This window comes from Vigna radiata, unplaced genomic scaffold, assembly GCF_000741045.1.
Source record: "Vigna radiata var. radiata cultivar VC1973A unplaced genomic scaffold, Vradiata_ver6 scaffold_462, whole genome shotgun sequence".
Lineage (NCBI taxonomy): Eukaryota > Viridiplantae > Streptophyta > Magnoliopsida > Fabales > Fabaceae > Vigna > Vigna radiata.
In genome coordinates, this window is record NW_014543991.1 from 35,832 (window position 1) to 62,608 (window position 26,777).

The following is a 26,777-nucleotide window of genomic DNA, read 5'->3' on the forward strand; positions in this document are numbered from 1 at the left end:
CACGTATTCTACTTTATTCATGGAGGGCTTAGGGCTATTCTATTATAATTTCATTATGGATTCTGAGGTTAAGTTGAATTAATACAATTGTTTCTTTTGATTATTGATTTAAGTTGTTCTGTCTCTATGTCTTTCATCTCTCAGTCATATTAAAAGCAATTATTTTTGCATCATAATGTGTTTAAATCTACATGCATATTAATTATATGAGTTCAAGGGTTTCTAGGTTTAATTGAGAATCTACTTTGATTGAATTTAGGAACTTTCATATAATTAAATTGGTTTTTACTATCAATTAAGAATGTACTTTGGTTGGTAGTAATAATTTCAACTATAATCAATTGAGAATTTACTTTGATTGATTAGATTTTAATTTGGTTAGGAGATTTAAGAATAAACATGATTAAACACAATAAAATTTGATTGAGAATGTACTTTGATTGAATTCATTGCGAATAAGCTAAAAAGGTCTTGCATTTGATTGAGAATTTACTTTGATTAATTGCATGATCGCCCTTAAATTAATTAAGAATGTACTTTAATTAATTTGAAACTTAAACAATAATAAATTGAACAATGATTTGTAAATAACTGATGATGAATCTATTTTGGAAAAGTAATGGAATTAGTCTATTTCTTCATAATTGTTTTTAAGTTTCCTATTTGTGCTACAACATTCTTTAAACATTCTAACTTTTATTCATAAGCATTGCATAACATTCCTACGAGTCAAATATTAGAAAGCAATTCCGTGTTCGTTGGGAGACGACTCAGGGTTACTTTAGCCCTATCTATTTTCTTGGATACTACTTGGCAATACTGAAATTGCCTTGAAAAGTAGTATTAATTTGATAGCTTCAACGATAGCATATCAAATTTGACGCCATTGTCGGGGAATACAATTAGTATTTTGAATATATTGATTCTTATTTTTGTTTTTATTTTCATTTGTTTTATTTTTTCCCTAACACATATACATTTAATTTAGTTTGAGTTATTTTGTAGCTTTTAGTTATTCTTACTGTTAGAAAAATATTTGTTCTTGTTTAAATTAAGAATTTCTCTTGAGAAGTACTTGAGGCTAGTTTGAATATACTATGGCTTAGAAAGACTTGGTGCTTAAGTTGTCCATTGTGACGCACCTCTCTTTCCTAGGAGTACACCCAAACAAATCTCTCTTATCTCTCATTTGAAGTATTTCTCTAAAGCAAGGACAAAAGAAAAAAAAAACAGAAAAAAAAAGAAAAAGAAGTAAAAAATAGAGAAATAGTTTCAAGCAGACTACTTAGTACATGACTAGAGCTAACTCAGGAGAATTCGAGCAGTCAGCTATAACAATTGGTCACAATCCTATGCTACAAGATATACCAAAGCATGTGGAGATTGATAAATATTTCATCAAAGAGGAGCTTGAAGCTGGAATAATTTCCTTTAACTTTGTAAGATTAGAATTGCAGTTGGTTGATGTTCCCACCAAAGGAGTGTCAAACAAAGTGTTTAGTGAGTCTCTATTCAAGTTAGGAATGTGTGATATCCATGCACCAACTTGAGTGAGGGTGTTAAGGTATGTCAAATATTTTGTTAGCTATAATTTAAGCATTATTATAATTTGTGCAGATGTCATTCCTTTAATAGATGAGGAATCATAGGATCATTATATGTATATATATGGTACACTAATCAGTGAAATAATACATCAGAATTATTCTTTAAACCTTTTTATAACTCTCGCTCCATTGACTACCTCTGATCTCATAAGTTATTGAAATCATATGTCGCACACACTTGATTCTACTTTTGAAAGACTAATGTTAAATAAAACTTAAGGATTTGCACTTGTCATATTATTTAAGTTGTCATCACAGCAAAACTAGGAACTCAATCTACTTATATGATAAGGTAAATCCTTATCACTAATCTGACATAGTTCTTTTTCACACCACATATTAAGTCATCGGAACCTCTTTCATCTCACCACTTGATATTTTCTCTATATAAGTCCAATATCAATAAACTCAGGATTATTTTCTTTAGAATCTTAAAATCAATACACAACTTAAATATCTCAACATAGTATTCCTTCTTTTGAAATAATTTTGTTCACAACACACCATATGTAATAACACAACCAAAACATCATACACTTTCATTCATATACATTTCATCTCAATTCCATTACTAAATCATCCCTTCATCATTTATCTCATTTAAGAATATTCAACCCTATATATATTAACTAAACTACAATAATATGATAAAAATACAAACACATTTTAACATTTATAAACATTTTAAAACATGTTTGTTTTTTCAAAAAATTATAACATTATTTGCTTATCCAAAAACCAGCTCACTTATTTAAAAGTTTTCTCACCCAACAAAAAACTTGCTTGCTCAATCAAAGACATACTCGTCTAGCGAGAAACCTCTAAAAATTGTGGAAATAGTTCACCTAACAATTAAAGTTCTTGAATTTTCAATTAATTGGATTTTATTAATAAGAGTTTCACTTGTTCAAGCATTCCGCATAATTAAGAAATTTTACAAAATATGTCAAGTGATCAAATTGATTTAAATTAAGTTTTTTTTTTTCATTTTTTATCACTAAAACAAAATATTTTGTTCCAAAATATATAATATCAATATGAAGCAATTTGACTCAATTAAAATATTTTCAGTTTTCATTACTCAACTATAAATACATTAGTAAACTTTCAAGATATAAACAACACACAAAATTTACATAAAATAAAATACTATGATCACATCAAGTTCACATATGCGTCATCTATACAAAAGAATTATTAAAACTTAACTAACTTTAGTTATCTATTTGTCCAATGTTCCAACTCCACTACTTTCACAATAAAAATAAACAAATACACAAAAGATTATAATAATAATAATAATACGAACAAATTTATATATCTTATACTAACAAAAATTCATCTTTACCCTAAAATATTTACATATAAAACTTGAAAAAAAAAACAACTTAAGAAAAAGGAAAGAAACTTATTTTACAAAAATTCTCATCAGGTATAATTTGGTGTTAATCAGGATGATTAGTTCTATGAAAGAATATAAGTAGATTCTTAAAACATTTAAAGACAAATAAAGAAAAATGAAGAAGATTTTTTAAAAAAAAAAATCATTTTTATTTTTCTAAAATAGAATTTCAATAGTTAAATTTTTTATTTAAAAGATTTATATTTAAATAATAAAATATTTATATTTCATTTCGGTTATAATATTTTTAATTCTTAAATTTATTAGATCGTGACATAGAACGGTTAAAAAAAACTTATTAAATATAAATATTGAAAAGAGTAAATTAATATGTTTCAAAAATTAAAAAAAAAAAACTAAGTACGAAAATAAATTTGATAAAAAAACAATAAACCATTAATGAACACTTTCCCTATAATGGAGACAGACGAAAAGGGGAGACAGCAAAATCTGTTATACAGTGTCCGACGAATCTCTCACAAATAGGCAAATATAAATTGATAAATAATAGTTTAATAACTTTTTAAAACAATCTCCTTGAACCAAACAAAGAAAGTTTATTTTCTTCTTCCTCTCACCTTTTATAAAAAAAAGAGGGTTATACATCCGGTAAAAGAGATTACTGTAACGATGAACATAATAAATATAATTTAAGAAATATCGTAAAATAACATTATAATATTTTATTGAAAGATTCTGTATTCTGCTACTATGCAGAGAACGAAATCTACCACAAACATCAATATATATGTACATAAATATAAAAACATTTTGGATTGAAATAAAAACAAATTATGGTACATGACTTTTTCATTTAGTTATAAACTAACGAAAATGACTGTTTTCATAACAAAAACAATTTAATGACTCCTTTGTTCATGGTGGTGAATGCAATTCATTTGTATGTTACATCTCTGCAGAAAAAGGGGTCAAATGTGTGGCCACAGGTCATTTTCAACTGTAAAAGAACATACAATATTTCTTCACTTTTTCAGTCTCCTTAATTCTTTTTATCTTCGATGCCTTTTCCTTTTTCTCTAACGAGAAGTTACAAATTGAATTGTTGCCATCGATATAGATTTGTTCATAATCAATAGTTCCAATCAATGATGTGAAACTTCTTGTTGATTGCTATCACTGTAATTGATCAGGTTTCTTTTTCTCACCAAGGAATGGTTTGAACATCATTAATAATCCAACTGCTTCAACTATGTTCAAGACAAAGAACACCATATGTGTGCCTGCAATTTGGTACGAATAAATGCTCTAAATTTATGTTGTTGAATGTGAAAAGAAAGAGTTCTTCACATATAAATTTAGACAAAGGGTTTACATCTGTCATATATAAAATAGAAACCAGCACAGATAAACTAGCTGAGTATCATACCTGGGAGGAAGGAAGAATCAATCCGCTTTTGTGACCAAGTTAATCTGCATTGACCATCACATATGAGAAAATTGGAGATGGAAAGTATATGGTTGAAAACATCCACTAATGAAACAAATAGTTAAATGTTAATGGATCATAGTGGATTGTAAATATCAATTGTATCAAAACCTTTCACCATTCTCTCATAAATAATAAGAAATGATACTGCACAGCCAACTCATGTGGGTGTTGGAGCTGGGAAGTATGGTGTGGTGTTAAAAACCAATAACAATTGTTAGCATTTGTGGTGTGGTTATCTCAATGTTGATATGATACTTAAAAATATAAGCACTGAATTCGAGGTCAGGCTACCTCCTCAGAAAAGGCAAGGTAAGGAATGAAATACTTCTCTGTTTTTTCTTTTCCCACGCACCGTACAAACATATAAGTTGATGACTCAAAATATTCTCTAGGATAGGTGGCACGCAGGCCAAATAACATAATAACAAATCCTAACCAACACATTCTAGAACTATTGAAAACCAACATTATTGGAGAAAAAGATCAAACAAACGTAATCCACTAATGATGAATGAAATCATCCCAGCCCAACGGTTTCTTAGACACCCTCTTGGGCCTAGAATCAGCTCCCTTACCCACTTGTGTATCAATACCTTCCCCTTCGACAAGGACCTTGTCCTCAAGGTCATAAATCAGTTTGAGTTCATCCCACTTCTCCCAAGAAGTATCATCCGGAGACAGCCCGTGCCATTGAACCAAGGCCATACACGTAGGGGTGCCATCTATGGGCACTGTTTTCAAATCCAGAACTGCTAGAGGGGTGATCAAGGGATTGCTATCCACTGAGTCAGGCGGAAGGAGGTCAAACTGAGTAGGAATTGGCCCTTCATGATGTTTCAGCATTGAACAGTGAAAAACGTTGTGTATTTTGGATGATGAAGGGAGCTCTAGTCTATAAGCCACTGGGCCGATGCGTTCAATAACTTTATAAGGACCATAAAAGCGCTTGGCTAGCTTATGATACTTGTGACCAGAAATGGAAACCTGCTTATATGGCTGAAGTTTCAAATAAACCCATGTCCCTTCTTCAAAAACTACTTCCCTACGTTTTGAATCTGCTTGTTTCTTCATGCGACTTTGTGCCTTAAGCAAATTGCGACGTAAAAGGGACAAAATCTCTTCCCGAGAAGAAAGGACAGCATCACACCCAGCATTTGATGAAGTTCCTTCTATGTATGATGGCAAGGATAGGGGTGGTTTTCCATAGACCACTTCAAACGGAGTCACTCCTGACCCGAAAATGCCAAGAAGTGTTATAATGGTACTCTGCCCATGGAAGATACTTGAACCAAAGACTTGGCTTTTGATGAACAAAGGCACGCAGATATTGCTCAATAGTACGATTCATAACCTCAGTTTGCCCATCCGTTTGAGGATGATATGAGGAACTCATCCGAAGGAGCGTTCCATTGAACTTGAATAAATCAGACCAAAACCGGCTAATGAAAACCGGGTCTCTATCAGAAACGATGCTCTTTGGCAATCCATGATGTTTACACACCATAAAGACAAACAACTCTGCTACCTTGTAAGCTGTAAAGCCCGAATTAAGGGATCCCAAATGGACTGCCTTCGAAAGTCGGTCTACTACTACCAATAACACCATGTAACCGTTAGATGGCGGAAGTCCGGTCACAAAATCTAGTGAGATATCCTCCCACACTCCGGAAGGAATAGGCAGAGGATGCAAGAGTCCCCCAGGTCTTGTTGTGCTATACTTGGTCTGCTGGCAAGCGACGCACTGAGAAACAAACGCCTTAGTGTCCTTAGCCATGGATCCCCAAAAAATATTAGCATTGATCCTCTTCAAAGTTTTGCTGACCCCCACATGACCCCCAACAGGAGTCTCATGGAATTCTCGTAACAGTAAGGGAATAAATTTGGACTGGTTGTTGATCCAAATCTTTCCACGATACAGAAGCAAATCGCCATTCCAACGAAAAAGAGGATAAGAGGAGGGATTCGACAGTACTTTATCCCTCATAAGAATGAATTCAGAGTCCAATAATTGTGATTCCTTCAACTCATTTAAGAACACAAACTATGGAGTAGAGAGCATATGTAACCCACCCTGAAGTGGACAATAGGATCGCGAAAGTGCATCCGCCACCACGTTCAATCTCCCCGGTTTGTACTGAATCTCGTAGTCATAACCCAGCAACTTTACAAGATAGTGTTGTTGTTCCGGGGTCTGAATGACTTGCGTCAAGAGCTCCTTCAAACTCCTCTGATCAGTTTGAATGATGAAAAAGTGTCCCAACAAATACTGTCGCCATCGCTTCACTGCACTAGTGCGGCGTGGAGCTCTCGGACGTACGCAGAGGATTTAGACAATCGAGGACAGAACACCTTGCTAAAGTAAGCAATTGGGCGATTGTCTTGAGTCAAAACTGCACCCATGGCTGTCCCTGATGCATTTGTTTGGACATAAAAAGTCTTATCAAAATCTGGCAAAGCTAAGACTATGATGCTGGTCATGGCAGATGTTAGAGAGTCGAAAGCCTTCTGAGCATGGGTGGACCACTGAAATTGCCCCTTTTTAAGTAAATCAGTCAGAGGTTGGGCTATGGCTGCATAATGACGAACGAATTTCCGGTAAAAACCAGTCAAACCTAAAAACCCACGTAACCCTTTGGTGCAGGTAAGGACTGGCCATTTAACCATAGCCTCAATTTGTCCAGGATCAGGAGACACTCCCCCATTAGAAACTATATGCCCCAAATATGCAATATGTGTCTGAAAGAAAGAACACTTGTGAGGTTGCAAGAAGAAACTATGACTTGCCAACATCTCGAATACTTGGCGCAGATGAGTCAAGTGTTGATTAAAGTCAGCACTGAATACAGAAATATCATCAAAGAAGACAATAACTATCCTACGCAATAGAGGCCTGAAAATATCATTCATGGTAGATTGGAATGTTTCCGGGGCATTGCACAATTCGAATGGCATTACACAATATTCGTAATGTCCATCGTGAGTCCGGAAAGCTGTCTTGGGAATATCAGGGGGTTGAAGGCGGATTTGATGAAAACCTAAAGTCAAATCCAATTTCGAAAAGCAGAACCCAATTCATCCAACAACTCCTCTACCGTAGGAAGTGGAAAACGGTCCTTGACCGTAATGGCATTCAAAGCGCGGTAATCCACACACATACACTAAGATCCATCTTTCTTCTTCAGAAGGAGAACCGGAGAAGAAAATGGACTTGAACTTGGTTGAATCCAACCAGAGGCAATCATTTTGGAAACCTGTCTTTCAATCTCAAGTTTCTGAAAATGTGGGTATTTGTAAGGCCGAACATTGACTGGTTGTGAATTAGGGAGCAAAGGAATTGCATGATCAGTATTTCGAGGTGGAGGCAGAGAAGAGGGTTCAGAGAAAAGTGATGTGAAGGAAGAAAGTAAATCACGTACTTTAGGATTAGGATGATCTGGAAGTGAGTTTGGATTAAAAGAAGGCCTTACCACCAATGAAAAAAACTGGGCTGTTGGATCTGCTCGAGCAACCCGTTTGAGTTTATGCAGGGAAAGAGAAGTGGGCTGCAGTCCAGAATCTCCCTTAAGCTCAGCAAGGGATTGGTTGAATGCAAACTTCATAGTGAGTGCTTGATAGTCCATTAAAATGGGCCCTAATTGCTTTAACCATTGGGCCCCAAGAACCACATCGGATCCGCCCATATCAAGCACGTAAAGAGCAATGTGGAACGAATGCCCTTGGATCAATAACTCCACTTAAGGACAAACCTATGTACACGCCAGTTCTTCCCCACTTCCAACCAAGACCTTAAGGGGGGCAGTAGGGGATTGGGCCAAGCCCAAACGAGTAGCTACTTCTTTTGGGATGAAATTGTGTGTGCTACCTCCATTTACCAACACACGAATCGGGTGAAGTGCAATGTGGCCAGTTAATCGGAGTGTCTCGAGAGCTCCAGTATCGGATAAAGCATGTAAACTGATTTGAGTTGGAGGGTCCAGCAAGTCCATAGGTGATGTATCTAATTCAGGGACCCGATCTGAAAACGGTGGATTCGGAAGGAAACCACTGACTGGGTCATCTTCCTCAGAAATAAAAAGGAAGAAACGAGCTGGGCACCGATGCAATTGTGAATACTTCTGATCGCAATTAAAGCACAACCCCTTCTCACGGCGGTCTGCCATCTCAGCTTTGGTTAATTGGCGGTAACGAGTCTTGGGGGTAGGAGTAGGCAACAATGGAGGTAAAGCTCGTGGTGGTTGTTGCGGTGGAGCGATGGTAACGGTGCGGGTCAACGGTGGAGAGGACCAAGAGTTAAGTGGCCTAGGTCGCGGCACCCTAGAAATATCCAACAACTTCTCCTCTTGTAACCGGGCCAAGCCCACCGCTGTGGACAGCGATTGAGGCTGTTGGGCCACCACCTCACGCCGGATCTCCGGCGTAAGACCGGAGAGGAAACAACTCAGAAGGAAAGGCGGCGACAACCCCGTGACGCGATTCGCGGTGGCTTCGAACTTAGTGAGGTAAGAAGAAGCAGAGGAAGTTTGGGACAACTTAAAGAGCTTACCTCTAGGATCTTCAAACGTAGTGGGGGCAAATCTGGCTTCCAAAGCTTGTAAGAGGTGAGGCCATGAGAGGATCTGACCATTCCGATACATCCACTGGAACCAAGCTAAGGCAACACCATCAAGGTAGAAGGAAGCCACGGTAATGCGTTCTTCTTCCGGAGTATTTTGATACTCAGAGAATTGAGAGATCTTGAATATCCACCCTACGAGATCTGTACCATCGAAGCGGGGAACGTCGAGTTTCAAGAAGTGGCGCTGAGAAGAGGTATTATCGGAGGAATGAGGATGGCGCGGGGAAGAAGGAGGAGTGGTATGGTGAGTTTCCAAAAGAGAGAGTCGATTATGCATATCGTTCATTTGAGTAGAAAAAAGTGACATCTGAGAAAGCAATTCATCGATTTTGTTAGAAAGGAGCGTGAAACAGGTACCCTCAGCCATAGAGAAAAAGAACAATGAAAGCACCAAATGATACTTAAAAATATAAGCACTGAATTCGAGGTCAGGCTACCTCCTCAGAAAAGGCAAGGTAAGGAATGAAATACTTCTCTATTTTTTTCTTTTCCCACACACCGTACAAACATATAAGCTGATGACTCAAAATATTCTCTAGGACAGGTGGCACGTAGGCCAAATAACATAATAACAAATCCTAACCAACACATTCTAGAACTACTGAAAACCAACATTATTGGAGAAAAAGATCAAACAGACGTAATCCACTAATGATGAATGAAATCATCCCAGCCCAACGGTTTCTTAGACACCCTCTTGGGCCTAGAATCAGCTCCCTTACCCACTTGTGTATCATGATATCATATATCTTTCAATCTAGTTCACAAATATAGCTAAGAAAGAACCATATGATAATAAAGGAACGTAGTAGGAAGTTTGAATCAAGAAATATTTTATCTCTTTAATCACAGTGACTTGTTCTCCTAAGAACAAGTAAGGCAAATCATGAAATGATTATATATAATTATATTCCTAAGCTAAGGTAAACAAATCAGGCAATGGGGTATTTGTAATTATGAGGAGTAATTATTTGTAAATGCTGATATCATTATTTATAGAACAAATATGCAGGAATTAATGAATTAGATTAATATGCAGGAGTAATTATTTGTAAATGTTGATATCATTATCAAAACTTTTTCGAGACAAGAAGTTCAAGAATTAATGAATTAGATTAATATGCAGGAGTTAGAGCATGTATCATTTGAAATATTAATCCATTGTAGAGATCTACAGTTAGGTTTCTTGGTGATAAGGAACCTACATACTTATTTCAGATTAAGAATCAAGACATTGAAAGTACACCAGCAAGATTGTAAGTGTTTTATTTGAATGAAAAATAGAAACATTCAACTACATTCAATGGAAGAAGTTCCCTTCTACACAAGACATAACCTGTTACCCAACAAAATACCCTCTAACTCCCCTCTTTACATGCTCCCCACTAAAGAGAAAACCACCCTTAGACAATTATAATTGCCTAACTGGTGTTATAATTATCCAATTCAGTCTCTCCTAACTGCCTAACCCCTTTCCCATCTTACTAGTAACTTCTACGTTTACTTTTTGACTTTTTTCCTAACATAGACCTTGACAGTTCTGTCAATACTCCGTGGGATATGAAAAACCTTGTTTGCAAGGTTAAACTCAGGAAATTGGTCCTGAATCATCCCTTCATTTTCCCATGTCGCATCTTCAGGACCCCTCCTTCCATTTGATGAGAAGGTGTGGGACAACAAGGCCTCATAAGGAATGCAGCCTACAATCTAAAACCCTAAGGGGAACACAACTTGACTTCTTATACTGCAGTTCCACTGGAAGGTCTTTCTCCTCATGCTAGCTTTGGTTTCCCACTGCTAGTTTAAGTTGTGAAACATGGAAAAGTAGATGTATTCTCGCTAATTTCCGTAGCTGCAACTGAAAGGCCACTGGACCTACTTGCTTGAGGACTTAGAAAGGAACATAGTACCTGGGTGCAAGTTTTGGGCGTAATCTGGCAGGCATGGACGTATGTCTATGTGGTATGATCTTTAAAAACACCTAATCCCCAATCTGAATCGAAGATGGCCTCATCTTCCAGTTAGCAAATTTTAACATTTGTTTTTCTGCCCAAGGTGAAATTTTAATTGCTTAATAGCCTCATCTTTGTCCTGGAGGTCCTGTGCCACAGCCTCCAGTGCTCTTTCTCCTAGAACAAAGCGGGTTAAAGTAAGAAGTGATCGGCCATAAATTATTTCAAAAGGTGTAGACTTGGTTGACCCCTGGAAACTTGTATTATACCAATCTTATGCCCATGATAGGAAGGAACTCCAAGTTTTAGGTTGTTCAGAACTAAAACATTTCAAATATGTCTCCAGAGTCCTGTTCAAGATCTTCGTTTGACCATTAATCTTATATTATAATGGTAAGTTGTACTCATCAATAATCTGGTATCCTAAAGGCTAAACAATTCCTTCCAAAATAAACTCATAAATGTAGAAGGTCTCTATAACTGACAATAGAGGACGAAATCCCATGTAACTTCACCACTATCCTACAAAGACTTCAACTATGATGATAGAGGACGAAATCCCAAGTAACTTCACCACCTTCCTTACAAAGACTTCAACTATGGATATGGCTAAATAAGGATGTTTAAAGGGGATTAAATGCCCATATTCGTTTAACCTATCAACCATCACTAATACCGCATCATATCCGTTAGATTTGGGTAATTCCACAATAAAATCCAAACTTTGAATGACTGCCTGTGTGTGTGACATGAAATTCTGCAATCAATCTTTGAATCCACCCAGATTGTGCCGAGAGGACTAATCTGCCCTTGTAGTGCAACCCGTCCTTTTCCATTGTGAAATTTGGATACGAGCCAAAATCTGATTCCAAATCACACTTGATCTTTTGAAGATTTGGATCCTATTGTACATCCCCCAAAACCTCTTGAATATCCTACCAAAATGGCCTTGAAATCCCCTTTAATCGTAATTCCTCTGCCTCCTGATCTTCCAACTTACGTGACAGAGCATCTGTGATGGAAAATCCCTTAGCTATGGTCAAACATTTTCAAGAGAGTTAAAGTCATCCTTGAAGATGGTGTCAACTCTACCTTGTGGACCACCTTTGGAGCCATTATTAAGCAAGGCTTGAAGAGTAGAGTAGGAATTTAAGCCATTGTATTAGGCCATGTAGTGTACGTTTGTTTAAGGCTTGTATTAAGGCCTAAGTAGCATAGGATTTTCCTTAAAAAGTTAGGCATCCAAACCAAGTGAAAAGTGTGTGCCATGCGGCATGCTTCCATTGGAGAGGATTTGCTTTTAAAAAGGTAGCCACATGGCACCCTAGGAGTGGAGAGGATTTACTTTTAGTAGTGGTCAAATGGCACTCTAGGAATGAAGAGGATTGTGTTTTGTGAGTGGCCACATGTCCTCCCATCATTGGAGAGGTTAGAAGGCCTCATTTTTGGCAAATGAGAGCAAAGGTGGGAGATCATGCTTTTAGGGTTAGAAGGAGACACCCTTGGCCTATAAATAGAGGTGTCTCCACCCTTGTATTTCATCTTTGATTTTGAGTAATGTTATGCTGCCCATTTTTGGCCATACTACTCATCTTAGATCAAGACTAGAGCAACCCATGAGGCCCCTCTAGTCACCTTCCTCCTTGAGTTGGCCTAACCTCTCTTGGATCCATCAAACACTACGCCACCACCACCACATCTCCTAGAGGCTTTGAGCTTCTACACCATTCATACAATAGCTCATCATCCTTGGACCATTTACCACCACATTTCCGCACCATTCATCCAAGGAAACACCCGTCCATTGCATCCTTCTAAGCTTTGGCCCAACTTAACTTAAGGAGGTTGCCATCATTTGGTATCACAGCTTTGGTTCTTCAAGAGCTAAGTCTTTTGGTTCTTATCTATCCTTTATTTTTCCATATTGTTGATGCTTTTTTTTCCCTACTTGTCTTGTGTTTTGTTTTCCATCTATCATTTGTTCTGGTAGCAAACTGTGACGATTTTGAAACTTGAACTGCATCTAGCTCAGTTGTCCAAAAAATACGTAAAAATATTCAAATGAAAGCCCTTGGAGTGTAGTTTCCAACAAAACAAGAATCGCTTCATTTGGATTTCTGTGCAGAACGTTATAAGTAAAACATTCGGCAAAGGTCAAAGTTGCCAGGATGTTGTCATTAGCGTTTTTCAAGTTTGTTTTCGGTAGTTTTGGCTAATTTTTTGTGCTTTTTCTTTCTTTTGAGTCATTCCTTGTTGTGTTTTTTGGTCTTATATGCTTATTTTGTTTCATTTTCATTTTTGAATCCATCCATGTTGTCTAGAGTCATGTTTAGTCCTTTAAATGTCTTTACTTCAATGTTTAACCTTTGAAAAATCACAAAAAATACATGTTTGAGTAAATTTCAAAACTGTTTCATTTGAATACCTTTGAGTGCTTTTTCTTTGCATATTTGAGTTCATACTTTTTGTTAGATCATCAACAAGTTCTTAGAGTTAGGTTTCCATTATGTCCCTTTTTGTGTTTCATGCTATACTTGATTCTAGTAAGTTTTCTTCATTTTGGTGCTATAAGCTTGTATGAACATCAAACTCCTTGTAACATTCCAGATTTGAGGTTTGATTTGGTGTGTGTTTGTGCTAAAAAAATTTCAAGAAAAAGAAGAGACAAAAGGTACAAAAGAAAAAAGTAGACAAAAAGTACAAAAAGCAAAAGCATAAAGTGAAAGTAAAAGCACATGCATTTACTATCTTTAACCAACTTTGTGTGAGCACTTTGGTGTTGATTTGGAGCTGACTTTTATGTCCCCAAGCTTCTGTTCCAGCAGCCATGATGATCTAAAAAAAGGGTTGCCTTAGTGCACCATTTGATCTAGCTTGCCAAAGGACAAAAGCACCTTATGATTTTCTAGTAGTTTTTGGTTTTTGTCATCTATTTTAGTGCCTTTTTTTAGGTAACTCCTTTTTTTGTGCTAACCTTTCTTTCTTACCATTTAATTGCTTGATTGTCTTCTAAACATTCATTGTTTTGTCAAAGTAAATCTCCTTTTGAAGAGCCTTTGTTCATTTTAGACCTTTTCTTGCTTTCTCCTTGGACTCCTTTTAGCTTTAGTGGTGTTAACTTGTGGTGTAGGTCTTTGGATGGTAAAAAAATGTGAGGATCATGGGGAGGACAACCCAAAACAGTGAGTAACATCCAAAGGTGAAGGAGGCCTTGAAGGGAAGCTTAAAGTCTTAGTCTAAAACACAAAACAAGAGAGTATACACTTGGTGAGAAAGAGAGATTTGTTTGTATTTTCTTTGATTTGTAAAATTGTAGTTGTTTTCCTTTTTGGACATGTATTTTTGACTTGTTAGGGGTTTTTCCTAACAAGAACATTGGACATTTATTATTTAAGCGATATTTGTAGTTGGTCGGTAGGAGGGAACCAAAGTTCCTTATGATTCATCATTAGGCCGCATAGTTTAGATTTATTGTTTTCCTTAATATTGGTAGTTTAGTGTGTGTTTACTTTAATTTCAATTTTTGTTCCTTTTGAGAAGTTTGGTGTAAGAGTACCTAAGATAAGCTTTGGCTAGGAAAGGCTTTGTTCTTAAGCAATCCTTTGTGATTCACCTCCCTTTCCTGGAAGTGAACTTGGGCATCTTTTACTTCCTTAAGTCTCCTAGGGAACTTCTCTTGAAATTCTAAGTAATTTTTTTGTTGCATTGCATATTTTTGAAAACTTTGAGAATGTCTAAGACCACATCCTTTGAAATTGGTAGTGACTCTAGTGAAGAGGTCAAGCCTACTTTGAGAAACTTGGCCAAAGAACTAAGTCACTAAAAATTTGGCAAAAGCAAGAAGTTATTTTGAAAGAAAAAGAAAAGATGGAAAGAGAAGACTATCTTGCTAAATTAGATGAGGAACTTAGAATTCTCAATGAAAAACAAGAGAAAACCCAAGAAGAAATTAGGAAAAGCAAGAGTAAAACCAAGAGTAGGAGTAGGAGTAGGACTCACACAAGAAGAAGTTCTAGAACTCCAACTCAACCCACACACTATGAGGTAGATAGTAGGCTTGCCCATCAATACTATCAACCTCCCCCACTTAGAAATCAAAGAGATGCACCCTTCAAGAGAGGTTAGAGTGGACCTCCCCCATTTCCATGGTAAGGAAGATGTTGAGGCATACTTAGATTGGGAGATGAAAGTTGAACAACTCTTTGAGTGTCATCAAGTGAGTGAGGAGAGAAAGGTCACATTGGCCATATTGAGTTTCCAAGGGAATGCCATGTATTGGTGGACCTCCCTTGTGAGAGAGAGAAGACTCTCTAATTTTCCCCAAGTTACCTACTAGAATGACTTGAAAAGTGCCATGAGAAGAAGGCATATTTCCTCATACTATCATAGGGAGCTAATGAACCAACTCCAAAGGCTCCAACAAAGAGACATGAGCATAAAGAGCTATAGGCAAAAGATGGAGCTCTACATGTTGAGGGCAGGAATTAGGGAGGAAGAAGAAACCACCATCTCTAGGTTTCTAAGTGGTCTTAATCTTGAGATTAGGGATAGAGTGAAATTTTTGCCCTACCAAGACTTAAATGACTTGGTACAAATTTGCATTAAGGTAGAGCAACAACTCTTAAGAAAATGTTTGAAAGCTTTCCACTCTAACTCTAGTGTTAAGAAAGACTACAAGAGGGAGGGCAAGCAAGTGGTAGAAGAAGAACCCTTTAGGAATCTAAGGAGGGAGAAGAGAGAAGAGAAAGAAAAAGAGAGGCCAAGGGTGGGAGTATCACCCACTAGTGAAATTAAATGTTTCAAGTGTCTTGGTAGAGGTCACATTGCATCACAATGCCCCACCAAAAAGACCATGATCTTAAGGGGTATTGATTTATATAGTAGCCAAGATGAGGAAAGTGAGAGTGAAAGTGAGATAAGTTGATGGAATCCCTCTTGGCACAGTCCTCTTTCATGTATTTTTTTTTTACATTTCATCGTATTTGTAGCCTAGCATGAAAGGGAGCTTGGGTCACTATAAATACTCAGCCCTTCCTTGTATTCCTTATTTTTGAGATTAATGAGAATTAGATTTCTGAAACCCAGAATTAATTCTCTCTTGAAAGTCATTTGGCTAGAGAGTCCAAAGACCTCTAGCCTCCTTCCAAAGCACACTTCATTTTCATTTTCCAAAGCTCCACCGTGCTTCTCTCATCCACCGTGCTTCTCTCATCCACCGTGGACCATTGCCACGCTGACACCTCTTCAGTGCATGAGTCAACTCTCAATTTCCTTCCCCTGCCCGCGTCAGAAGCTTCATTGCTTCAGCTCTCCATTTCCATTTTTACGTTTCTTCCTTCACGAGAGCATTTCTCTCTCGAATCCTCGTCAACAATCTTCCATCACAGATCCAAACTCCAGTCGTCAACAAAGGTTATTTCCCTTTCCTCATCTCCTAATCACATCTTCCTTTAGGGTTTCAGCCCTCTTCCACCATGTTCACCGATTAGCCTTCTCAATCTAGGGTTCCGTCATCATCTAGGTATTTTTCCACCGATTATCTTCCATTTTCTACCGTTCAAACACATTTCCACCGATTAATCTTTGGTTTGAACCGATTAATCGGTTCGTTTGAGTCGTTTCACCATTTCTAGGGTTTCCTTGAGTCAGATCCCGATCTCGACGAGTTTGCACTCAAACTCATGTCTTCTCTTCACGAATTAGGTTTTCCTCTCTTGATCTTGAGATTATTCAACATTCCGCTGCGTCGTCTTCTCTCTAGAAGAAGCTTCGAGGATTTGCGTCACGCCTACGTTCATTCTCTCGAAGCTGTCTTCCATCATAAGTGGTGCAAAGAAAGAAGAAGAAAGCCCAAGTGAGGATGTCCATCCTTGTGAGGGAGAACTTCTTATGATAAGAAGGGTTCTCCATAATCAACCTAGTTCACAAGAGCACACACAAAAAGATAACATCTTCCACACTAGATGTAAAATCTTAGACAAAACATGTTCCCTTATAGTGGATAGTGGCTCATGTTCAAATTATTGTAGCACTAGGTTGGTTAGCAAGCTTGGATTAGCTACTTTTCCTCATCCTTAATCTTATAAACTTTAATGGATCAATGAGGACAAGGAATTGGAAGTTAATCATCAAGTGATGGTCAAGCTATCCATAGGGAATTATGAAGATAGCGTGTTATGTGATATAATACCTATGGATGCTTGTAATATTTTATTGGGAAGGCCTTGGCTTTTTGATAGGAAATCTATACATATTGGCCACACTAATGAAATAACTATCACTCACAATAATAATAAGTTTGTACTTCATCCTCTCACACCTTCTCAAGTGGAAGAGGATCAAGCACAAATGACAAAGAAAATAGAAAAAGAAAGAGAAAAAGAAGAAGGTAAGAAGAAAATAAAAGACATCTTTTGTTCTAAGTATCAAAGCATGATGCACAAGTCTCAAGAATGCCCTAACAAGAAAATTATGATGTTAAGGGCCAAAAGCTTGTGTAAAAGTATAAAGGTGTCCTTGTTATCTTCCTCTAGAAGCATGGCAAGAAAACACCCAAATAATCCTTGTGTGGGAAATAAAATTTTCAAGAAAAATGCTCCTACTTTCTAAGACCTTAATCATTCAATTGATTTAAGGTGTATCTTTATTGGGAGCTACATCCTTCACATATTAACTATTATAACACTTGTTCTAACTTGTGTTATAAAATAGGTATTTGACCCTGGTGGAAAAATAATGAAGAATTGAAGATTTTGAAGAAAAGGAAGTTTGCCCTGTTCCATGTTGAAGATTTGAGGGCAAATCCTTTTCAAGAGGGAGGGAATGATGGAAAATCCCTTAGCCATGGTCAAGCACTTTCAAGAGAGTTAAAGTCGTCCTTGAAGATGGTGTCAACTCTACCTTGTGGACCACCTTTGGAGCCATTATTAAGCAAGGATTGAAGAGCAGTGTAGGAATTTAGGCCATTGTATTAGGCCATGTAGTGTAGGTTTGTTTAAGGCTTGTATAAGTGATGAGTCAATATTTTATTGATTTCACTTAGTTTATTGTGCTAGAATTAATCAGGGAATTTTGCTTAATTGTCCAATATTTTCCCGTTTCTGTGAATTGTGCTTAATTTGACCAGAAATTCTTATTCTAGTTAATTTTAATTATTTGGGACTAATTATTTGCATTATTAATTGTAGGGAAATTGTTGGATAATATTTTGGACTTAAAGGAAATGCCCCATCAATTTTATTCTAAGCTTAATTGAGAAAGGAGGTGTGAATGTCGTTTTTGGGGGTGCACACAGAGATGACCTGTAATGGAAAGCTCTAAGTGTCTTTAACATTTGATCCAGCGTGGGTGTGTTTCGGAGCCAGGTTCACTTCATGAGGATGATTTTCATTGCGTTCTCACCTCTGGACTGATATATTTGCTACCTAAGTTTCATGGTTTTGCAGGTGAATGCCCTTACAGACATTTGGAGGAGCTCTACACCATTTGCTCTTCAATGAAACCTTCTCATGTCCTTAATGTTCACATGTTTTTAAGGGCATTTTTGCATTCACTACAAGGAGCAGCAAGGGATTGACTTTATGGTCTTCCTCTAGGATCCATCACTTCTTGGGAAGATCTTAAGCATATGTTCTTGGATGAATTCTTCCCTGCTCAGTATGGTAACAGTAACGATCCTGGATGGAATGACCCTAGCTTGGGATGGTATGATGCTCCACAGAAATATCAACTATTTCTGAATTCTTGTATGGCTTCTCCACCTGTCCAGGAACCACAGCAGCTGCAGTTTCATGAGCCTTCCCAAGCAACTCCTCATCCTCCCACTGCTTCTGAGCCTACATTGAAGAAGTTATTGAGACAGATGACTGCTCAAAATATGCAATTTCAATAGGAAACCATAGATCAGATTATGCAGTTTCAGGAGCTTCAATAGGAATTTATAGCTTCATTTCAGAGTTTGAGTAATCAATTAGGGCAGATGGCAACTCAACTCACTGAGGAACAGTCTCATGTTTTAGAGGAATCCCCATTTCAGGCTGTTCAGCTTCAAAACGATGTTGGTGTCATCCACATAGGAGATGGGGAACAGAGTCATGACCTTCCTACTACGCCATCTACTTCCCAACCGTCCTGTGCCTTCCCTCTTGCACTTGAGGATGCAATTGCTCGTTCAGTTGTTATTGGTGAGATGAATCATGAATCAACATAGGTTTTCTCTAAACTTGAATTCCCACTTGCTTTGCCTGAGCTGTTTATGCATTCACATATTCTTGATTCTGCTGAGAATTCACATGTTAGTGTTGATTTTGATATGGAAACTGTGAAAACTGAAGATGCTTTAGACTTGGGATTAAATTTTGATCTTTCACAGTTTTATGAAAATTTTAAATGTAGTTATGAAGCTGGTTTTTGCTCTATTTGTGTTGAAATCAATTTTGTGATACAATCAGTTTCCAACTTTATGATTTGGTGATACTAACTGTGAATCAGATGAAAATGTTGAGGACCAGGCAGATATGAGCAGATATTTTAAGCCAGGTGGACTTTCTTCGTCTTCCACGATTGAAGGTGATTTATTGATGAATCATCCCTTCCTTGATCCGGTTATGGAAGACATTTCTCTTCTGGATCAGATTTGGCGAATGAAGTCCTTCCTCAGCACTTCATTTCTTGATCCATTTATGGAAGACACTTCTCTGCAAGTCCAAAATTGGCAACTGCCACCATGACCAAGGGAGTTCTCTTTTCCCTTCTCCTCCTTTCCCCACTTGTATTGCACTTGTCCATGATCTGTCGACTGTTCTGATTTATGATCTTATGCTTGTGACATATTGAGGACACTATGTAGTTTAAGTGTGGTCTATTGGGGGAGAATTTTATTTTCTTTGATTAGTTTATGTTTTCTGCGTTAAATTTTTTGTTAAATTTTTTGTTTTCTAGGTAGTTGTTGTTTTGTTTTGTGTATAGTTTTGCAGGTTTCTCTTGATTTCTGGACTCTGTTTAGGTTTTAGACTTGTCTTTCTCTTCATTGATACTCTGATTGGTTGGAAATCCTTACTCTTCTTTGCTTGGGAATATGATTATGATGTTTGAGAGCTTGATTTGATTGTGATAGAAATTATCCTGTGTGAGATTTGAGCCACTTGATATTCTTTCTTGTGTGTGATATGTCTCTTGATTGCTTGCACATATGCCTTGGCTTGACTCTTTTTGATGATTCTTGATTGATATGCATGTTTGGAAGTGATTAAGGCAGTTTTGTTGTTGAGCCTCTCTAGCCAGATTAGCCTACCTTGTTTTGATCCTTTGATAGCCCCTTTGAGCCTATACTTTCCCCATTTCTTTGTTTTGAAGCTTATACATTAGCCCTAAGTGAAAAACCATGATTACCTTAACCTTAGGGAATTTTGGAGCTTTGGAATTGTTTTGGGAATAAGTGTGTTCTCTTGGGAGATTTAGAGAATTGGCTAGTTGGTTCCTTTTCTTGTTTTGTTTTGTAAATATGTTGTGTATCTTGTCTCTTAGAGTTGTGTTTTGAACAGAGAGAAAAGAAAAGAGACAATATGAGAAAAAAAAACAGAAAAATGAGAAAAAAAATTGTTGTGTGAATAATGGAGTCAAGAAGAGGATTGAATTAGAGGTTTGAGTTTTATTTGACTGTGTTTACACTTGTAACCCATTGCTCCTCTATTTCTTTTGGTTTGTAGCTTCTTATCCATATTATATCCTCCATTTTCCTTGACCCCATTACATCCATAAAAGACCTTTTGATTTGAACATGCATATGTTTTGAGTGTTGACATTAGAGGCTTGCCAAGACTGTTTGTTGCTTGCTTTCTTGACTGCATTGAGTGACATTGTTTACCTTAGACACTAGAGAGAAACATCGATAGTGTGCATTTGTGAGGTTTTGTTGCTTTTGATTCACCTCTTGGACTGATTGATCATTTTACCATGCTTTGAACTACTTGGATAAATTCATGAGTATCTGTTTTCTCTGATTCTGTGTGGATACTGTCTACTACTTTTCCTTGTCCAGATTTCTTGAGGACTGTAATTTTGTCTGTTGAGTTTGTGTCAATTCCCTGATGTCCATTGAACTATTCCCTATTTTGCGTCTTGGTTTGCCTAGGAGTGCAAAAGACTAAGTGTGGTCTATTTTGATGAATCGATATTGATTTCACTTAGTTTATTGATTTCACTTAGTTTATTGTGCTAGGAAATTGTGCTTAATTGTCCGATATTTTCCCGTTTCTGTGAATTGTGCTTAATTTGACCAGAAATTCTTATTCTAGTTAATTTGAATTATCTGGGACTAATTATTTGCATTATTAATTGTAAGGAAATTGTTGGATAATATTTTGGACTTAAAGGAAATGCCACATCAATTTTATTCTAAGCTTAATGGAGAAAGGAGGTGTGAATGTCATTTTTGGGGGTGCACACAGAGATGGCCTGTAATGGAAAGCTCCAAGTTTCTTTAACATTTGATCCAGCGTGGGTGTGTTTGATGGAAGCATGGTCATTTCTTATTCTGGAATAGTACAGCACGCTGATGCTTGAATGAAGCACACAACTCACGTTTAGCCCACATTTTCTTCGAAAAATGTTGCATGATTTTTGTTTTCCTAGGAGGCACACGCGCTGAATTCAATTGGGAGCTGATCTCATTTTAATGAAATGCACACAGCTGAATCACTTGGGCCGGAAAGAAAAGAATGTTGGACCCATTTTGGGCTTGGAAGCTGGAATAAAAAAAGATGTTGCTGGATAAAAGAAAGTAAATTTGGTCCAAGAGGTGTCACGACTGGTGACGTTCCAAGATGCTGGACTTCACTCTCCAACTAGAGTTCACACACGTGTTTTCATTATAAACAAAAGGAGATCACGTGAAGCACCTTCATGGCCTAACCAGATTTGAATAGGAGATGCAACTGCTTGGATGTTGAGGTGTCTACATAGCTTGGGCAATCGCTCCCAGCAGCCTCCACACATACACGTCCAGCGTAGGCAGCATCCAGCACTTCATCCTCACGGCCTGCAACTGTCCAGTTGGGAGCACCACACCTGCAGCTACAATATCACGACCCACACACCTCCACGCTGCAGCAACATGTCACGGCCCATTAGGCAAGGAATAGGAGGTGTAGACGATGATTCATTGTTGAAGAGAAAGGAGCATCCACACAGGCAGAGAAGGGGGGCCATGGGACGTTGAATGAAGTAGGGCACATTGTATCGGGATTGCGGGAATAAAAGGGCATCAGCCGCCACTTTGCTGAGGGAGAGAGCACGTTATATTCTAAAGAGAAATGGAGAACCAGAGGGTCATGAAAATGGAGGTGCAGCAGCCACCTTGAGAGGAACCATTTTTCCTTTTCTTTGCTTGACCTGTAGCGTCATTCACGGTTGAACAACAACTACAACACTTTTTTTCTTGGTTTCCTTTATGTTAGCTAGAAGCAAGCAATGTTTTATTTAGTGGATAGTTGGTATTTTATTTATAATTGATTCCAGCATTATAGATTTCCTTTCTTTTAAAAAAATAGTAGACGGTGCTTCATTATGGGAAAGTGCTTTTCATTTCTTGCTAATTTCTTGCGCTTCAATAGCTTGTGGTTGTGTTCTTTCTTTCATTATTTTATCTAGATTAAACTCTTGCAGCCAAATACCGTAAATGCATTTAATGTTTCAAAGCCATTTCACTTGTTCAACAATTGTCATTTAGTTTACGGTTAATGTATTGTTCCTTTTCTTTGTGCCATGTCATGAACCGTCTTTTGATTTGTTTAGCCAATTCGATGCAATTTCTTCTAAGTTTTATTCCCACTTTAATTAGTTCACACGCTTTGGTATTAAATGTTTTATTTTAATGTTTTCATTTGTTTTTTTTATTTTGTCTTTTATGTTCGGTTGTGTTAATTTAATTGTGATGTTAGCTTAAGTTAGTTGGTTGGTCGTTCACGATATTACATTGTTTCCATCTGTGTTTAATTTTGATTCATCTGTAGTCACAAAACCTTTCACAACCCCCTCCCCCACTTCGTGTTTGACCTGATTCTCGAACCACAATTTGGTCCTTGAGAGACGACCTAGGAGTCACTTCTTAGTCTATACTGCATTTCTCATATGCAATCAAATTTATATGGGCCACGACACCCATCAATAAGGCCTAAGTAGCATAGGATTTTCCTTAAAAAGTTAGATATCCAAACCAAGTGAAAAGTGTGTGCCATGTGTCATGCTTCCATTGGAGAGGATTTGCTTTTTAAAAGGTAGCCACATGGCACCCTAGGAGTGGAGAGTATTTATTTTTAGTAGTGGCCACATGGCACTCTAGGAATGGAGAGGATTGTGTTTTGTGAGTGGCCACATGTCCTCCCATCATTGGAGAGGTTAGAAGGCCTCATTTTTGGCAATGAGTGCAAAGGTGAGAGATCATGCTTTTAGGGTTAGAAGGAGACACCCTTTGGCCATACTACTCATCTTAGATCAAGACTAGAGCAACCCATGAGGCCCCTCTAGTCACCTTCCTCCTTGAGTTGGCCTAACCTCTCTTGGAGCCATCAAACACTACACCACCACCATCATATCTCCTAGAGGCTTTGAGGTTCTACACCATTCATACAATAGATCATCATCCTTGGACATTTACCACCACATTTCCGCACCATTCATCCAAGGAAACACCCCTCCATTACATCCTTCTAAGCTTTGGTTCACTCATTTCCGCACCATTCATCTTAAGGAGGTTGCCATCAATCTGGCACTCAATTAGACACCCCTGATCTATATTCAATCTCAAATTCATAACCCGAAATCTTGGCCAACCAGTTTTGTTGATTCTGAGTGGTAATACGTTGCTCCAACAAATATCTCAAACTTCTTTGATCTGTATGCATCATAAACTTTTGTCCCAACAAATATGGTCTACAATGATGTATGGGCAAAACTAAAGCTACTAGTTCCTTATCATGGATAGACTTTGAAAGGGAAAAATCATTTAAGGCTTTGCTAAAATAAGCAATATGCCTTCGATTATGGGACAATAGAACCCTTATTCCTTAACCAGAAGCATCACACTCCACATGAAAATTTTGGGAGAAATCTGGTAATGCCAAGACTAGGGAAGTGATAAGGGCAGTTTCGAGAGCATTCATGGCTGTGATGTCTTTGGAAGTCCATTGAAATTGATGCTTTCATAAGAGGTATGTCAAAGGTTTAATTATCATCAAAGAAAACTAGCACACATTTCTTCAAGAATTGCTTTAATATTGTATTCATCACAGATGAATCAATATTTTATATTATTCACTTAGCTTATTGTATTACGTTTGATTAGGGGATTGTGCTTAATTGTCTAATATTTCCTCAGTTTTGATATTTGGGCTTAATTTGACCTGTAATTCTTGTTTTAATTAATTTGTATTACCTGAGGCTAATTATTTCCATTATTAATTTTAGGGAATTATTTGGAATATTATTTTGGGACACCAAGAGAGTTGTCACGTCATTCTTCACTTGCCACATCAACATTTCTTTTTAATTTCGTTTTAGGTTAGCTTTAGGCCCATTTTTGGGCATATTTTGTAGAAGCCCATAGGAAGGGGAAAATGGTAAAAAGGGTTTCTAAAACCCCAAATTAGATTTCATTCACTCTCCTTTCCCTTAGTTTCATTTTTCGTTTTAGGGTTTGCAGCTTGGAGCGTTTTCCACACCCACCCCCTTTTGGAGGTTTTAGGTTTTGCTTTCTTTTACTCTTCATGTATTGAATCTTTTCCATTTTAATTGCAATTTCCTTTTCGTTTCGTGTTCTATCTTCATTGTCATTTTCATTCTCGTTTTCATCTCTGCACTTTCATTTTCCCTCTTTCATTGCTGCCCATTTACGTTTTCCAATTGATTTCATGTTTTCCAGTTGAATTTACGTTTTCTAGTTGCGCTTAGTTTTGAATTTTCATTCCAGAATTGCGTTTTATTGTTATGTTGTTATTGGGTCTCACAAATTCAATTCAGTTTTCTATTTTAATCTCGTTTAAATGTTAGGTTAAATGTGCTTGGTTGGTCATAAGCGAAATTGCATCATTTCCTTGAGATTTTTGAGTTGGAAGTGTGTTTTTGCTGCTTTGGCTTGGCATTCTATTGAATATGATTGTAATCTTGCAAATGGGTATACACTTAGTTGCCCAATTGGCGATTGAATATTCACTTAGTTAATTAATCTGTATGAAATTGAATTGATGGAATAGGTGAGTTTTGTTCGCTTAGTTCGCAATTATGAAACATGGTTAATCTTCACTTAGTTGGTTAGCTTGTGTTATATTAAAGGTTAGAGTAGTGTTTAATTGTTGTTAATCTGTGATTGGAAGCATGTAATTGAGCTAGTGACCAATCGTTTTCAATTAGTAGTTCAATTAGTGTTTTAGTTGTTTCAATTCAAGCCACAAAACTCTACAAAAACCATCCCTACCACGTATTCGATTTAATGACTAAATCAATATTTGGTCATTGAGAGACGACCTAAGAGTCATTTCCTATACTGCACTTAATTGAACATTAATTTGATTCGGGTGCGACCTCGATCAATTACACACTGAAAAGTTGCTAAAGCATTAGATAATCCAAATGGCGTCACTAAAAGATCATAATGCCTTAGCGTGTACGGAAAACTGTCTTTGGAATGTCTCTTTCTTTCACTATGATTGGGTGATAAACTAACCCTTTAATTCAACTTGGAAAAATAACAAGGCCCATTTAACTCATCCAAGAGCTCTTGTATGACTGGAATAAGGAATTTATCCAAGATAGTGGCCTTGTTCCAAGTCCTATAATCAATACAAAATCTCTAATTGTCATCTCCCTTCTTTACTAGGATACCCAAACTTTAATATGGGCCATTACTTGGCCTAATTATCCTTGAAGCCAACATTTTTACCACTTTCTTCTCAATCTCTTTCTTCAGCAAATGATGATATCTATAACGCCTTACATTAATTGGATCCACGCAATTTTGATAGGAATTTAGTAGTTCATTTGTCTGTCTGGAGGTAACCCCTTTGATTCTTGAAAAATTTCCATAAAACCTCCTAGAACTGCTTCTAACTCTACCTTCTATTATCACTACAAGAAAAGTGTTAAATACCGAAGGTATTTTTCCGAAGGCCAAGGGGCCGTCGGTAAAAGTTCCTTACCGAGGGCCAAAAAATCAATTTCCGAAGGGCAACATGAAATAATGTTACCGACGGTCAAGAAGACCTTAGCGAGGCCTCTGTGTCCTTCGGTAAGGGTCTCGACCAATTAAACTCAGCGATTGAGGGTATTCGTGCAGGTCGTCCCCAATTTGCTCAAACAGAAACCCTTCCTCCCCTGTGCTGAGAACTGTTGAGAAATTTGGTTTCATTGTGTGCCTACGATTCGTCGCGTCGCTGTGGGTGTCGAGTGGGGTGGTGGTTCGTGGTTATCGGCGAGGCTTGTGCGGTGGGTGGGGTGGTGAAGCCCGAGATTCGCTGTTGGGTTGAGAGCTCACGGTGTCGCTCGGCTTCCATTGAGTTGGGTGTTCTAGAGTGCGAGGTAAGTTCTCTGTTTTGAATAAATTAATTGCCTTGTTCTTCCCTGCTTGTGTGCAATGTGTCCATCAAATTGGGTGTTTCCCTGTTCTTACCAATATGCGTGAAGTTGTTTGCACTGTGAATATTTCTGCTTTGGCACCTTATATGTATTGTGTGATAATGTGAGTTGTTTGGCTTATATC

The 26,777-nt window shown here is 37.4% G+C and overlaps 1 protein-coding gene across 2 annotated transcripts in view; it reads right to left on the reverse strand.

Annotated features, from left to right (window-relative positions):
• Positions 1 to 3,774: 3,774 nt before the first annotated feature.
• The window catches only part of LOC106755224 (protein ZINC INDUCED FACILITATOR-LIKE 1), a 48,617-nt gene continuing 25,614 nt past the window's right edge, over positions 3,775 to 26,777 (reverse strand). The window contains exons 15-16 of one of the 2 annotated variants that reach the window (XM_014637337.2): positions 4,397 to 4,440; positions 3,775 to 4,250 (exon numbers count right to left, since the gene is read on the reverse strand). In XM_014637337.2, coding sequence (XP_014492823.1) covers positions 4,144 to 4,250; positions 4,397 to 4,440 — 151 coding nt within the window. In that variant the 3' untranslated portion in view covers positions 3,775 to 4,143. Of the gene's footprint in view, positions 4,251 to 4,396; positions 4,441 to 13,761; positions 13,862 to 26,777 lie in introns of those variants that run through there. The other variant, XM_022778191.1, reaches the window with a different exon arrangement.